This window comes from Condylura cristata, unplaced genomic scaffold, assembly GCF_000260355.1.
Source record: "Condylura cristata isolate star-nosed mole 26May11 unplaced genomic scaffold, ConCri1.0 scaffold00021, whole genome shotgun sequence".
NCBI lineage: Eukaryota > Metazoa > Chordata > Mammalia > Eulipotyphla > Talpidae > Condylura > Condylura cristata.
Window position 1 is genome coordinate 31,288,001 of NW_004567122.1, and position 13,455 is coordinate 31,301,455.

The 13,455-nt window shown below is 49.6% G+C and overlaps 1 protein-coding gene across 1 annotated transcript; it reads right to left on the bottom strand.

Moving 5' to 3' along the window:
• Positions 1-587: 587 nt before the first annotated feature.
• On the bottom strand, positions 588-13,057 carry PCDH12 (protocadherin 12). The gene is made up of 4 exons (XM_004686552.2): positions 9,828-13,057; positions 6,637-6,734; positions 4,849-5,000; positions 588-1,386 (listed from the first exon to the last, which is right to left on the bottom strand). Exons 1-4 carry the CDS (start codon positions 12,702-12,704, stop codon positions 917-919), a joined length of 3,597 nt encoding a protein of 1,198 aa, XP_004686609.1. The 5' UTR covers positions 12,705-13,057; the 3' UTR covers positions 588-916.
• Positions 13,058-13,455: the final 398 nt, after the last annotated feature.

The window sequence follows — 13,455 nt, forward strand, 5'->3', positions numbered from 1 at the left end:
TGAGAGGCTTTGGAAGTGTTCTTTTAAGTAGTGTTTTGGAGGGGGGGTCAGGCAAGTCCACTACTAGCAGAAGTTCACCTAGTGGGGCCTTGCCTTGCCTTGCCCGGCAGCCTAGTGTCAATGTCAAAAGCATGGGTTTCGGTAGGCAAGCCTGGTTCCAGATGCCGCCTGTGCCTCTCTTCTCTATTTGATCTTTGGGCAAGACACTCAGCTCTTCAGGCCTCATGTCTTTGTCTGTGAAATGGGGATAATTACACCTCCTTGCCGGTGTTGTTGGGAAATTAATTCCTATTCTGAAACCTGGTGCCTGGCTTGTGTAAATGCTCTATAAACAGTCATGCTTTTCCTGGCCCTGATTTTCCAGTTGAGAAGCAGAGTATTAGATAATGCAGCAGTAGAAGAGTGGGGTCAAGGGTATGCATGTCCATCACTGCAAACCTAACAATGTGCCAACGTGCCTCACTCCTGTCCAGACCTGGCAAGGTCTTCTTGCTAGAGATGGAAGGACAAAGAACCCTCTCTGTTGTTCTTCCCGCTTCCCTGTTAACAGGTGTAGACAGGAGAACAGACCACAGCCTTTCCTTTATTAGTAAGTCAGCGAGCTTTGCCTGGTGCTTCTGGATCCAGCTCCCCATCCTCTAGAATGCAACAAACCATCCTTCCCTACTGTGACATTCCTTGGCATAGAGGACAACACTTCACCTCCATGTGTGTTTTGCCAGCAAACACGTAATCCTAGCCACACACACTTCATTTTCCAAAAAGTTCAGAGGCAGAGCCAGCCCCTAACGGGATTGCTTTGCTCCACCAGTTGTTAGTCCTGAACCCCTGCTACCTCATGATCACCCCAAAGTTCTTAAGCCATTTCTGTCAGTGAGTTCAAAGATTTTAGAAGCCAGTTCATGTCCCAGGATGTTCAGGGTCTGGGCACCAAAACATCTGCCTGGGCTCCTGGTTCCTGGATCCACAGCCCCCTGCTGCTGCTGTTGCTGCATGTTCTGCTGTTGATCCCCTTCTTTTCACCTGCACCCTCCTGGACCTCTGTGCCTGATGCCCCACTGGTGGCCAGGTTTAGGCTGAGGGTTCTCCCACAAACAGAGAGGCGCCGCAGCACCTCGGAGGCAGCCTCCACAGGCACACTGGGGCGCTGTTCCAGCAGCATCTCCAACAGCGAGCTCATCTCTGAGACAAAGGTGCTGGCTAGTCGTGTGCCTGTCGGGCTCAGCTCTGGCCCAGTCCCCTTGCCGAATGTCTGGAAGGTTCTAGGCTCCTCTGAGGCTGCAGCATCAGCAGAGAACACGTTGTCACGGTAGTTGGTGGCCAGGGGTAAAGAGAGCCTTGCCATCCAAGCTGGGTCGGGGGTGCTCAGTCGGTCCAGGGCCAAACCTAGAGGGGAAGAGGACAGACAGTGGGGCCCTGCCCAGGAAGGGCCAGACGGGACAGGGTGGGGCGTGGGCAGGGCAAGGGCATGGGACAAAGGAGGGAAGGGAAGTGGGGGAGGGAATGATGGGGTTGTTGGAGGGGGACCGGAAGGAAGAGGCCCTGACAGAGAAGCTCATGGGCCGGAAGGCAGGACCCAAGTACACAGGAGAGCTGAGTGGAAAGGATACAGGAGGAGGAATTAGAAAGTGGCTTAGAGTAAAATTGGCTTGTTTTTAAAGACTCCCTCCCTGATTCAGGTCTTGGGGTCTTCTACCCATTTCTGTACGGCCAGAATTTTCACCCCATCAGGGCACCACTGCCTGAGGGGATGAGAGTAGAAATCCTTTTTCTTAGCCAAGGCTGCAGTTCCTGGCTTGGTGCTGCCTTCGGTTGGTGTTCAGCATAATCGTTACCACTAAGAAAGCACTTCTGTGCTTTCTTGAATACGATTTAACCTCCATACAAACCTTTGAAGTTGAGTATCATCCCATTTTATGGATGGGGAAACAGAAAACAGATTTAAGCCACTAAACCTGGATCTGACCCAAGGTCGATGACTCGGAAGCCCCTGTGATAGTACCAAAGTACCCACTCTCAAGAGCTGACCGTCCTCCCTGGAAAGGGATAGCTTCTGATGTCCACTTGTGACCTCTGGAATTCCCAGGCCAGCTAAGTTCTGCACATGACAATCTGGTCTTGTGTCCTCAACTCAACCTTTACCCCCTGGCCCTGCACCCTCCTCAGCCATTACCCCCTGGCCTCAGACCTGCAACTCCTCTACCTTTATCTCTCAAGCTGCGGGAAGCACTGACTTGGCATCAGGCTGGAAAGGGGTTGGCTGCCCAGAACGATCCCCCAAACGGGGCTGGGCAGTGAAAATTTGACTTCCAGGGCCCGAAAGCCCCCATTCCACTGCTTCTTTCCCCAAACTCTTCAAAAAACATCCCACTTAAAAAAAAACTAGTCCACACCTGATGGTAGGAGATCAAACCAGAGGAAAGTATAATTCTGTGGTTAAGAAACTGTGTCTTTGTTAAAAAAAAAAAAGGGGGGGTGGGGCACAACATATACTTTAACATTTATTTAATGTTTGCCTAAGGTAAACTACTTTAAAATCTGTGCGTAGAGTAAGAGACTAAGAAGCAGTATGTCAAAGTGTTAACTGAAATTACCCCAGGCAAAACTGATTTATTTTCTTTTTGTTCATCTGCATTTTTCTATATTAACCAAGTATTACTTTTGTAATTTGTAAAAGTTATTCCAAAATACAGCTAATGGTTGTTTATGTTGATAAATGAGCCCCTGCCTTGCCTCGTCAGTGTCGGGCTTGCAGGCTGTGAGGTGGTGTGGACCTGCGTCACAACTGGGGCCTGGGGTCCAGCCTGGAACTTAGTGGACGTTTATTGAATGAACATAAGTATTAACCCTGGAAATTTAGGAAATGTAAACCTTAGTCCCCTGAGACTCTGAGGTAATAAGGTTAAACTCTTTTGGTATTCCAGAATCAGGCCTTTCCTTGCATGAAGGGAGCTTTGAATGAGTATAGCACCAGGATGTGTGAAGGCCTGGAAAGCGATGGTAAAGTTACTCAGCAGAAGGTGGGGCACTGGGCCAACCTGGGTTTGATTTCTCTGCTTTACCACTTAGGGGCAGTGTGACATTGGGGGAAATGCTTAACCTCTCTGTGCCTCTGTCTCCTTTTCCTCTCAGAAAGCGAAGACTTAATAGCACTTGTTATGTCAGGTTGAATTCAGTGAGCTCATGCAGCTGGTGAAATATTGTCATCATCACACCCATAGGTGGGGCAGCTATCTGATGTGGCCAGGATCCCAGTCTCTGGCAGGCCAGCCCCAGGCAAGTATACTGTTAGCCCTGCCACTCTCTTTGTTCCCTAACTCGTGCAGCCCCCAAACCCTTCACGCTGTGGGGAAACAGTACCATGTAGGAAGTGAACCCACAGGTTCTGGTGTAGAGCTGATTACAGAGATGTAATGACCACAGATGTCATTTTCAGTTTTCTAGCAGACATGTTAAAAAAGTAAAAAGGTGAAATTGATCTGTTAATTCTTTATACCTAATGGCATTACGTTTATCATATACCTGGTATTTTTTTTTAATGACTAATAAGATACTGTACATTCTTTTTTCACACAAAGCCTTCAAAATCTGGAGTGTGTTTTATGCTTATAGCACATCTCAGTTCAGACTAGCCTTTCTCTCAGGCCATTGGTGGCTGCTGTATTGGGCCTCACAGCTCTACATTTAGACAGTGATGTCCTATAAAACTTTCTATATGGTGCTGTCCATAGTATGTCCACTAACCACATGTGGCTACTTAGCACTGAAATGTGCATGGCATGGCTGAGTAACTGAATTCTTCATTTTAGTTACTTTTAATTAGTTTTAATTTTACTTTATTTTAATTTAGAGCTACACTGCCTGTGTTAATAACCATTGGCTGTACAATCTTAGAAAAATTACTAACCCCCCCCCCCCGATCCTTAGACTTTTCCTTTATAAAATGGGGATAACAACTAGCCCTTATCTTAAGCTTTTCCCACGAGGCTTTTAGAACAGGGGCTAGCATATAGAGAGCACGCAGTAAATATTACATATATATATATATATATATATATGTATGTATTTAAGGAAAGGGAAGTGCTTCCCATGCCTTCAGCGTGTTTGTGCCAGATGAAGCACACAGGATGTGTTTGGATGAGAAATAAATTGTTGGCTACAGAAACAGAGAACAAAGTCCAGCAGATAGGGATGGTCGTTATAGGTGAGTCACCTGAAAGGAGGCTGACCAGTCTCCACAAACTGGCAGTTTCTTGGATTAAAATTCATATGATGCAGTTTATTGTCCAAACTAATTGTTTCTTCAGAAAATTCTTGGTTTTAATTGTTTGCTCATTAAAGAATGGCTTCAGTTCTTAGGGTGGAAGGGTATTTAACACACAAAAGAAGTAGAAATGATTGGTTTAGAAAGTGAGGGGAGGTCTCCTAATAGGTTGGGGACTGGGGGACCCCCCCATCACTGATGAGCTCTGTGAACCTGGGTGAGTCCAGGCAGCTCAGTTACCTCCCTAGCGTATCTTAACTTGGAGCTCTTAATATCTGCCTCTAAGGTCTGTTTGGAGGCTAAAATGTGATGTATATAAGATGTTTCCAGGGTACTTGGCACACACCAAGAACTTAGTAATTGTTCACTATTTTTATGACGATGTTTTAAAATTAACAATCAAAGTAGAATCTGGTCTTTAAACAAACAAAGGTTTTCTGATGCTCAAGGGGAAATAAAATGTTACTGAGATTCCTCCCCAGAAATAGAATGCTATGTTTCCATGTGGTAGATCAGAGCAGGACTTTGAAGCCTGGGTACAAGAGAGGAGAAGCAAGTTTGGGGTAACCCTGGGAAGTTCCTACCTGTGTGTGGGTCCAGCAGGCTTGACAGCTCTTCTTCTAGCAGCTGCTTCACAGAGAGGTCCTCTTCAGAGTCTAAGGATCCTTCTTCCTGGTCAGGTTCTTCTTGGCCCCCAGCCCTGGCACCTGAGCCCTCTGCATCTGGGTTTGTACTCCTGTGCGGGAAGCCAGCGCTGTCAGCTTGTGAGCACAGTCACCCCTGGGCACGTTCATTCCTGCTCAGGAACATCCTATTTTTCACACTCATTCACCCATAGGGGGAGCGGTATACCCAGCCCTGCCTTCAGCATCAGACCAAACTGGGTTCCTTAATCCTAGCCCTCCTGCCTAGTCTGAGTCACGTTTCTTCATCTGTGAAATGGGGGTTAATAAACAACACACACTGCATGGGGTGTTGAGGGTAAAATGAGACCTTGTATGCAAAGGATTTCTTTTGTGTCACCTTGAAAAGTGTGAATGCTTGGTATGATTATTCACTATGCCCCTCCCATGCCTTCATTGGCACAGAGTAGGAGGTTGGTAAGCTGTAGTTTTTCCCTTCTTCCATCCATCCATCCAACCATCCACTCACCTCTCCCTCCTGGTCTCTCTCCCTCTTTCATTCCCTCCCTTCATCCCTCCATCCAAGTTTGAGCTCCAGTGAGGGGAGGGATTTGCTCTCCCGCCTGTGCTCAGAACAGGGCCTGGCACATAGTTGGTGCTTAAAAACGTGGTGGAATGGTAAACAAATTTTTCTTTCTCCTTATCTGAGGCCAAGTGCCAGGCCAGAATTCTGAGCAGGTCTATAGAGGACATAGCTGAGGTGAGGCTTCCAGAAGCTACTCAGAACATACTGCCCTGTTTCCGCTCTCTACCCTCCCTGTGACCTGGAGAGGTGGATTCCTGAGACACCTCAGCTTGGGAACAGGCTCAGCTCTATCCCAGCAGGTCTGAAGGCTCCCTGAGAAACTGGAAGGCCTGAGGGTCCTTTCTGCTCTTTTTCTCTGGCCATTTCTGCTTCTCTGAAGGGGCCAGTAGGGTGGTGGCAGGTTTGCAAGTAATAATAACAACTAAGATTGATTAAACAGTTCCTCTGAGTCAGGCTTCAAGCTCTATAAGGTGCAGACACTGTCTCATCAAACCAGCTTTGTCAGTCACTGGCTGTGTGACCTTGAGCAAAGTCACTTTAAGGGGAAAGAATTTAGTTGTGTACCTGTAATGTGCCAGGCACTAGACTATAGGTTTAGGATACAAACCTCTACCCTATCTCTACATGCAAGTTTATAGGTGTTTATAGGTAAAAAACAGGGCCCCAAGGAATTGTCTGACTTGCTTAAGTTTGCATAGCCAGTGTGGATCTCACACATTAGAACCTCAGTTTCTCCATCTGTAATTAGGAGGAGTTAGGTTAGATGTTCTCTTGAGGTCTTTTTAATTCTAGAACAGCCCAGAATAACACTCCCCAGTCCCCTACTCCTATCAACCATATTCTGTTTAAGGGTCAAGAGAAAGAAAACTGGAGATTACAGATTTAAAAATCCATAGCCCAGCACCCCTGCAGTCAGGGGACAGATAGAGCCTGGGGAGATGAATTCATTTCCTTAGGGATTCTGGGTCCTGTAAACACCATAAATACAGTTGCTCTAAGGCAAAGCTGCCTGGGGTGGGGGAGTGGACACCGTCCACTGTACCCTCTGGGGGACCAGCATCTGGATGCGCCCCCTGCTTCCAGTCCTCACATGATAGAGGCTTAAGGGCTGAGGGCAGCCAGTGGGGGTCCTGAGAATCCTGTGGGAGCTACGTGCTGCTTACCTGCTGCCTCCGGGCTTGGCTGAGTACTTATTTCCCCGGTGGTTTGGTTTGGGCTGGAATTGGCCCTGATGCAGCAAGGACAGCAGCTGGGAGATTTGCTACAAGACAGGAAAAATCTGTTGACTCCACACAATTCCGACCCAGCACACTTCCTTGCCGGATGTTTCCCTCAATGCCGGCGCTTTCTTTTTATAGTCTTTCCTCTGGCTTCAGATGTTTGTGTGATCAGATGGGGGATGGTGAAAGGTGGTGGTGACAGCAGGGGGGGACCTGTGTGGGCAGGTTCCCAGCATGGCCCTGTCACCCAAGAATCTGGGAGCAGGGAGACCCTGTGTGCCCACCCCTTCACTCTCATCCCTCTTAGTGACCAGCTTCTGGTGGAATCTGTGGGATGGAGGTGAAAAGGGCATTTCCTGACCATAAATTCATTATTGCTTTGATAAAAATTATCTTAAAGGGTTATTTCCTCCCCTTCCATGGTATTCTAAAACTCAGCCAATTTTTGTAGGTCAAATGTAAGGCAAGTTAGTAGAGAAGGCAAAATGGCATCATTTAATCATTTATTTATTCATGCATGCATCCATTCATTCATTCAACAACACAAATGAGAGTGACCAAGTCACTGCCCTCAGGGAGCTCACAGGAAGACGGGACACAGCGGCTCCTGGGAATTGCATGGGGTTGGAAAGGAGGGGGTCTATGGGACAGAGGCTGGATGTTCCCCCTTTTAAAGAAAGGGGAAACAGGGCTAGTTTATTTATGTGAACATTTGTTGAGTTCATATAACATACCAGACACCTAAGATCCAAAGCTTCCACTGGACTTTGGTGAGTCAGGGGCGTTGGGTCTGGGCAAGGGGTGAAGAGAGTTTCTGACCGAAGTCTCTAAGCGAAAAGGCCAGAGGAGATGGTGACACTTCAGAAGGCTGCATAATGGGACAGAGGCTGGATGACATGTTGTTGTCAGATGCTGCAGGGCCTCATGGGGGTGAAGAGTAAGTCTTGGGAGGCTGAGTTCTAGTTCAAGGTCATTTCTAGCTTGTATAATCCAGGCATGTTTTTAGACATACTCAGAACTTAGTTTCCTCCTCTCTAAGGTGGAACTAGAAATACTGGCCCAACCTTCCTTAAAGGTTGCTAAGATTAATTACATGATTTGAAAGTTAATTCAGTTTACTTGAGTTTAGGCTTTTACTCCTAGAAGTACTGCCTCTGCTCCTGGGTCCTTCCCTACCCTCCCTAAAGGGGTCCACTTCACCTCTCTGGGCAGCTGAAGACAAAAGGTGCCAACCTCAGGCCAGTTGAACAGGGACGTGACCAGGACTGGGATTTCACTATGACTTGGGAGGGTCAGAGCCCCGTTGGGCATCTCCTACCCCTCCAGTGCAGGCCCGAGAAGTTTTCTGAAGCCAACTGTGACCCTTTTGCCCAGTGAAGGGCATACTGCTAAATGCCAGTCCCTGAGCTGAGCACTGTCATTTAGGTTCATTTCATAGTTAAAACCCAGACTCTGGAGTTAGTCAGGCATTGTTCTGTTAAATCTGACCTGCTCTAGTTTCCATCTGGGTGACCTTGAGAACCCTGTCAACATTCTGAACCTGAGTTTCCTTAGCAGTTAAAAAGGCAATAATGATAAGGTCTAGGCTATGTGATGATTGCAGTTATGAAGATAAAAGTATATAAATTATTTGTCAGTAGATCTTACGATAAGCACTTAATAACTGTCAAGTGATATATAATCTCATTTAGTCCTTACACTAACACACAGGAAGAGTTACCATCATACCCACTTTGCCGATGAGGAACTTGAGGCTCATAGGGGCTATACAGCAATTAGCAGTAGTGTTAGAATTTCAACCTGGACCTCCCTCCACGGTGAGACTGTGCTGCTAGAAAATCATGAGCATTAGGCAACCTGCCTCTTAGCCTCAAGTTGATTCCAAATGAGCACCCTCTCTACCACCCCCGTGTCTGTTCTCTGCTGTCTCTGTTCACCAGCCACCAGCGTGTGTTTGGCACAAAGAGCTCATTCAATAAGCTTTTGATGAATGAATGGCTCTGGGAAATTTTTAGGGCGGCATAGAACCCAGGACTAGATTCCCAGGGCAGCAGCTGGGCCCTCTCCAGGTGGCTTCCTGAAGAGGCGTGGAGGGAAGGAAGCTGTGGCCTTGCTCCACAGGAAATCTGAGCTGATGGCCTGCCCAAACAGAAGTTGCCTTGGGTGGGCAACCTGGTACAGAGAAAATTAGCTGGGGCTCAGAGCAGCATGTGAGCATATCAGGCACCATCCCTGAAAAAGATATCCCATCTGTGTCAAGTATGCTCTGGGACATAGACGCTTGATCATTCATCATCCCATTTGATTCTCACCCCTCTGGGAGATAGATGTGGTGAGTTTGGCACAATAACCCCCATTTTATAGATAAGGAAAATGAAACTCAGATGGTACAGGACTTGCCCACTGTCCCCCAGTTTCTAAGCAGCTGTGCTGAAATCTGTATCTGGATCTCACGAATTTCCAGTTCCAAGATTGTTTTCACTGCCCATCCCATAGGCCCAGCTGGCAAGCTCTGGGGTCTTGGGCACATCGATTGCAGCCCTGCTCCAAGGGTAATTATGCCCATGCTGCCTAGCTGCATAAAGAAGTTGCCCGGGTGAGTAGAGGGCAAGTAGTAATGGAGAAGACATTTGTAGAAATAACCGTAATTATTTGCTGAGTGCTAAATGCCAGATACTGTCTGGAAGCTTTATGTGCACTCAGTTTATCTCTAGCAAACTTAGAAGACAGGCGCTGTTAACATGGACATCTTCACTAGACAAGCTGTGTAACTTCCCTGGTTCCAAAATGTTTTCTCTTTATCACACCACTGCTGTGTGTCTGCTTGTGCCAGGCACCCTGAGTGAGTGCATTAGAGAAACTAACTGATCAAATCCTCAGAACAGCTCTGGAAGGCAGGTGCTTTTACTGGTATTGTTTTACAGAGAGAGACACTAAGACTTAGAGACAGTGAATAATTTGCCTGGAATCACACACAACCACTGTTGACCCCCTGAATCCCTGACACCCAGTGTGCCATAAAATTCTTGGTCAGCCTAAGGAATGAAAGTGAGGAATGTTAGGGTCATGAGTGTCTGGTGGCTGTTGGTGGTGGTGCAGAGATGACCAGAGAGAGCCGCCCACACCCAGTGTACCTGAACAGGAGGAGAGTCCACAGTCAGCTCCTCCACGGGGTTCCGTTCTGCAAAGGCGGCCACAGACAGCCGGACCAGGCTCCGCAGGATCTGATGGGGGCCCGTCTCTGCCTCAGGGGCCACTCTGCCATTGAGATTCCGCTGCCGCCTCAGGGTTGCAGAGGAGGCAGGTGGGCTCAGCGGGGCTTCCTCACTGCTCTGGTCTCCAGACAGCTTTCCTGTGGGACTGCTCGCCACCTTCACAGGCCTCAGGCGAGGCTGGCCAGGAGCAGGCTGCAGCTCAGGAAGGTTCAGGTTCTCCCGGGAAGCATTCCTCTGCCTGGGATGGTTGAAAAGGAGGTTGACTGTGTCAGGCAGCACCTCCCGGCTCTCAGCCAGGGCTCTCTGGTTGCCTTGGTTCCGCAGGGTTCGGTACAAGGTGGGTGTGAGGTGAAAGGGGGCCTGCAGGCAGGGATCCCAGCCTGCTTCCATCATCGCCTCCTTGCCTGTGTCCTTGTGGGACTGCCCGCCTCTGCTCGGCTCCTCTGTCTGGCCCCTGAGCACAGGCACGAGATGAATGTCTGCTTTCTGAATGTGTTTCTGGGGCCGCTTGGGCTGGTGGCGGTAGGTGGACTCAGCCTCCCGACAATTGTAGGCCTTGTCCTTCTTTTCTGTCCGGCAGATGGACATGATCAGAGCTGAGATCAACCCGAAGATGGCCAGCAGCACTATCAGGCAAATCACCGTGAGCACTGAGGCGCTCAGGACCCTGGACTCATGGGCCGAGTCCCTGAGGTGGTCCACACTGCTGACAAACAAGACCCTCAGCAGGGCTCGGGTCTGCAAGGAGGGGCTGCCACGGTCTTCTACGGCTATCTCCAGCTCCCACTCACTCCCAATAAGGCTACTGGCATTGGTGATGTTGATGAACAGTTGGCCCAGGTAAGGGTTGAGAACGAAGAGATGGGCGTCATTCCCACCCTGAATGCTGTAGAGGAGCTCTCCATTTGCCCCCGAGTCTGCATCTCTTGCTACAATGGTTGACAAAAGGAATGGCTGAGCGCTGTGGGTGGCCGGCGGTGGTGAGTCTGTGCCCACAAGACCCAAGCCATGAGGGGTCTCAATGGGCACCAGAAGGTGGCCTGTGGAGGCATTTACAAGCACTGAGAGGCTGGCTTTTCCATCACTTAGTATGGGCTGAATCACCTCCGGGGCATTATCGTTGGCATCCAGGAGACTGACCCATACAGAGACACTGGCTGCAAGCTGGGGCTGCCCCTTGTCCTTTGCAATCACTCGGAACTCAAAGCCAGTCAGCTGTTCATAGTCCAGTGACCTCTGAGCAGTCACCTCGCCTGTGTCCGAGTTAATAGCCACCAAGTAAGAAACTGGGGAGTGCTGGATATAATAGGAGATTTTTCCATTAATGCCCAAATCTGCATCATGAGCCTTGATGGTAATGAGGTGAAGAGAGGGTAGGTTGTTTTCTCGAGTAGAGACCTCATACCTACTCTTCTCAAATACAGGTGCATTGTCATTCACATCACTGATCTGAATGCTGAGCTGTTTCGTGGCTGATAAGGGCTGGGGTCCTTGGTCTTGGGCCAACAGCGTGAGGGTATATATTGGCCACTGTTCCCTGTCCAGTGTGGCATTGGTTAGCAGCATATATGTGTTGCCATTGGTCTTTTTCAGCCTGAAGTGGCCCAGCTCTTGGCCCAGCCAGCAGTGAACCAGACCGTTGTTTCCTGAGTCCAAGTCATTTGCCATGATGAGTGCAATGAAACTGTCCTTGGGAAGGGCTTCTGACACCAGTGATGGCTGGGAGGCCCATGTGATGTGGATGCTTGGGGCATTGTCATTGACATCCAGAACTTTGATGAGAACTTTGCAGTGGGCTGGGATGGGGTTGGGACCTAGGTCCCTTGCCTGGACATCCACCTCATAAGCAGGGTTCTTTTCATAGTCTAGGGGTTGAAGCAGAATCATCTGGCCTGTCTTGGCATTAATACTAAAGGTGTCCAGCACCTCAGGAGGCACATGTTTACTGAGGAAGAACTCCACCTCCCCATTGGGGCCCTCATCAGGGTCCGTAGCAGTCAAGTTTATGAGGAGAGTACCAGGGGCAGCGTCTTCTCGAATTTCTAGTGCCAGTGAGCTCTCAGCAAACACAGGGCTATTGTCATTGGAATCTAAGACGTTGACCTTGACCAAGCTGGTGCCTGACTTGGGGGGGTTCCCATTATCATAGGCCGTTAGCACCAGATCAAAAAATGAGTGGATTTCCCGGTCCAGCTCCTTCACCACCACAAGCTCTGCATGTTTGGTCTCATCGGGCCCCACAATGACATCTAGGACAAAGTGCTCACTGTGAGACAGAGTGTAGGAATGCAGGCTGTTAGAACCCGTGTCTGGGTCGAGGGCCCTGTCCAGGGGGATCCTGGTGCGCAGAGAGGCACTCTCAGAGATCTCTAGCTCCTGCTCACTTTTGGGAAACTGAGGCTGGTGGTCATTGATGTCTAGCACCTGGATCTCCACGTGGATCAGAGCCAGATCCCCTGCAGCAAGCACATCAAAGGAAACCAGGCAGGGGTCCCGCTGCCGGCAGAGTTGCTCTCTGTCTAGTCGCCTCCCTGTGCTGAGCAGGCCATCCTCAGAGTCCACCTGGATGGGGAGCTCCTGTGGCAGCTGCAGAACCTGAAAGGCAGCCCCCGCTTGCCCACGCCTCCCCTCCCGGCCCAGTTCCCCGGATAGGTTCCCTATCACCGTGCCAGATGGCACTTCCTCAGACACTTGGTATTTCACAGTGAGGGTGGCCACCTCCTGGCAGTTTCCTGAAAGCAACAAGTAGCCACCTGGCCCCCAAAACCCCAGCAAAAGTGGCAGAAGTCGCATCATGCTTACCACCAGTGAGCTAGATTCAGAAACTGCTAGAGTTCTTCAAAGGCTGGGCAAGTCCTCCAGTGTTTCTGGGGGGGTTTGATTAACCCCGTTCTCCTGCCCCTAGACCTGTGGGCACAGACCCGCCCCATCGTTAGATAATGATGGTACTGGCAGGATTCATAGGTGAGGCCATCTTCATCTGAAGAGATCTGAGAGATCCAAGCACGGGTGAAGGGAAGTTGCCGGGGGAGATCCTGCACGGGGGGAACCCGCTGGTTCACTTCAGCAAATGATGGACAAGAGCAGGTCGAGGCGGGGAATTGACCCAGTAGAGCGGGATGTGGGGATCTGACTTCCAAACAGTTGCTGGGCTGGGGAAACAGAGAAGCAGCTTTTTCCTATGGAAACCCCACCTACAGGAAAAGGGAGGGCTGTGAGTTTCAATGCCAATTAGAGAAAGAGCATTTCCTGTGAAGCGGAGAGGCCTGTGCTGAGGAGGATGCTCCTGGGCTGGGACAGCCTGATGGGAAGGTGCTGTCCACGCAGCCAGGCAGCAGCTGAGGGACAGGGAGCCCCTCTGTGGCCGAGTGAGCAGGGAACCCTGCCTGGCCACGCTGGGCCTGGTGTTGGTCCTGGGCAGGTCATCCTCCCAGACTCTCTTCCTCCCCTCCGGCCTCCTTGCCATTATTTCCCCCATTATTTGGTGTCTGGTCCTCCCCCCTCCCCCCATACTTGCTTGTCTTCGGTCTTGATTCACCCATTTGGT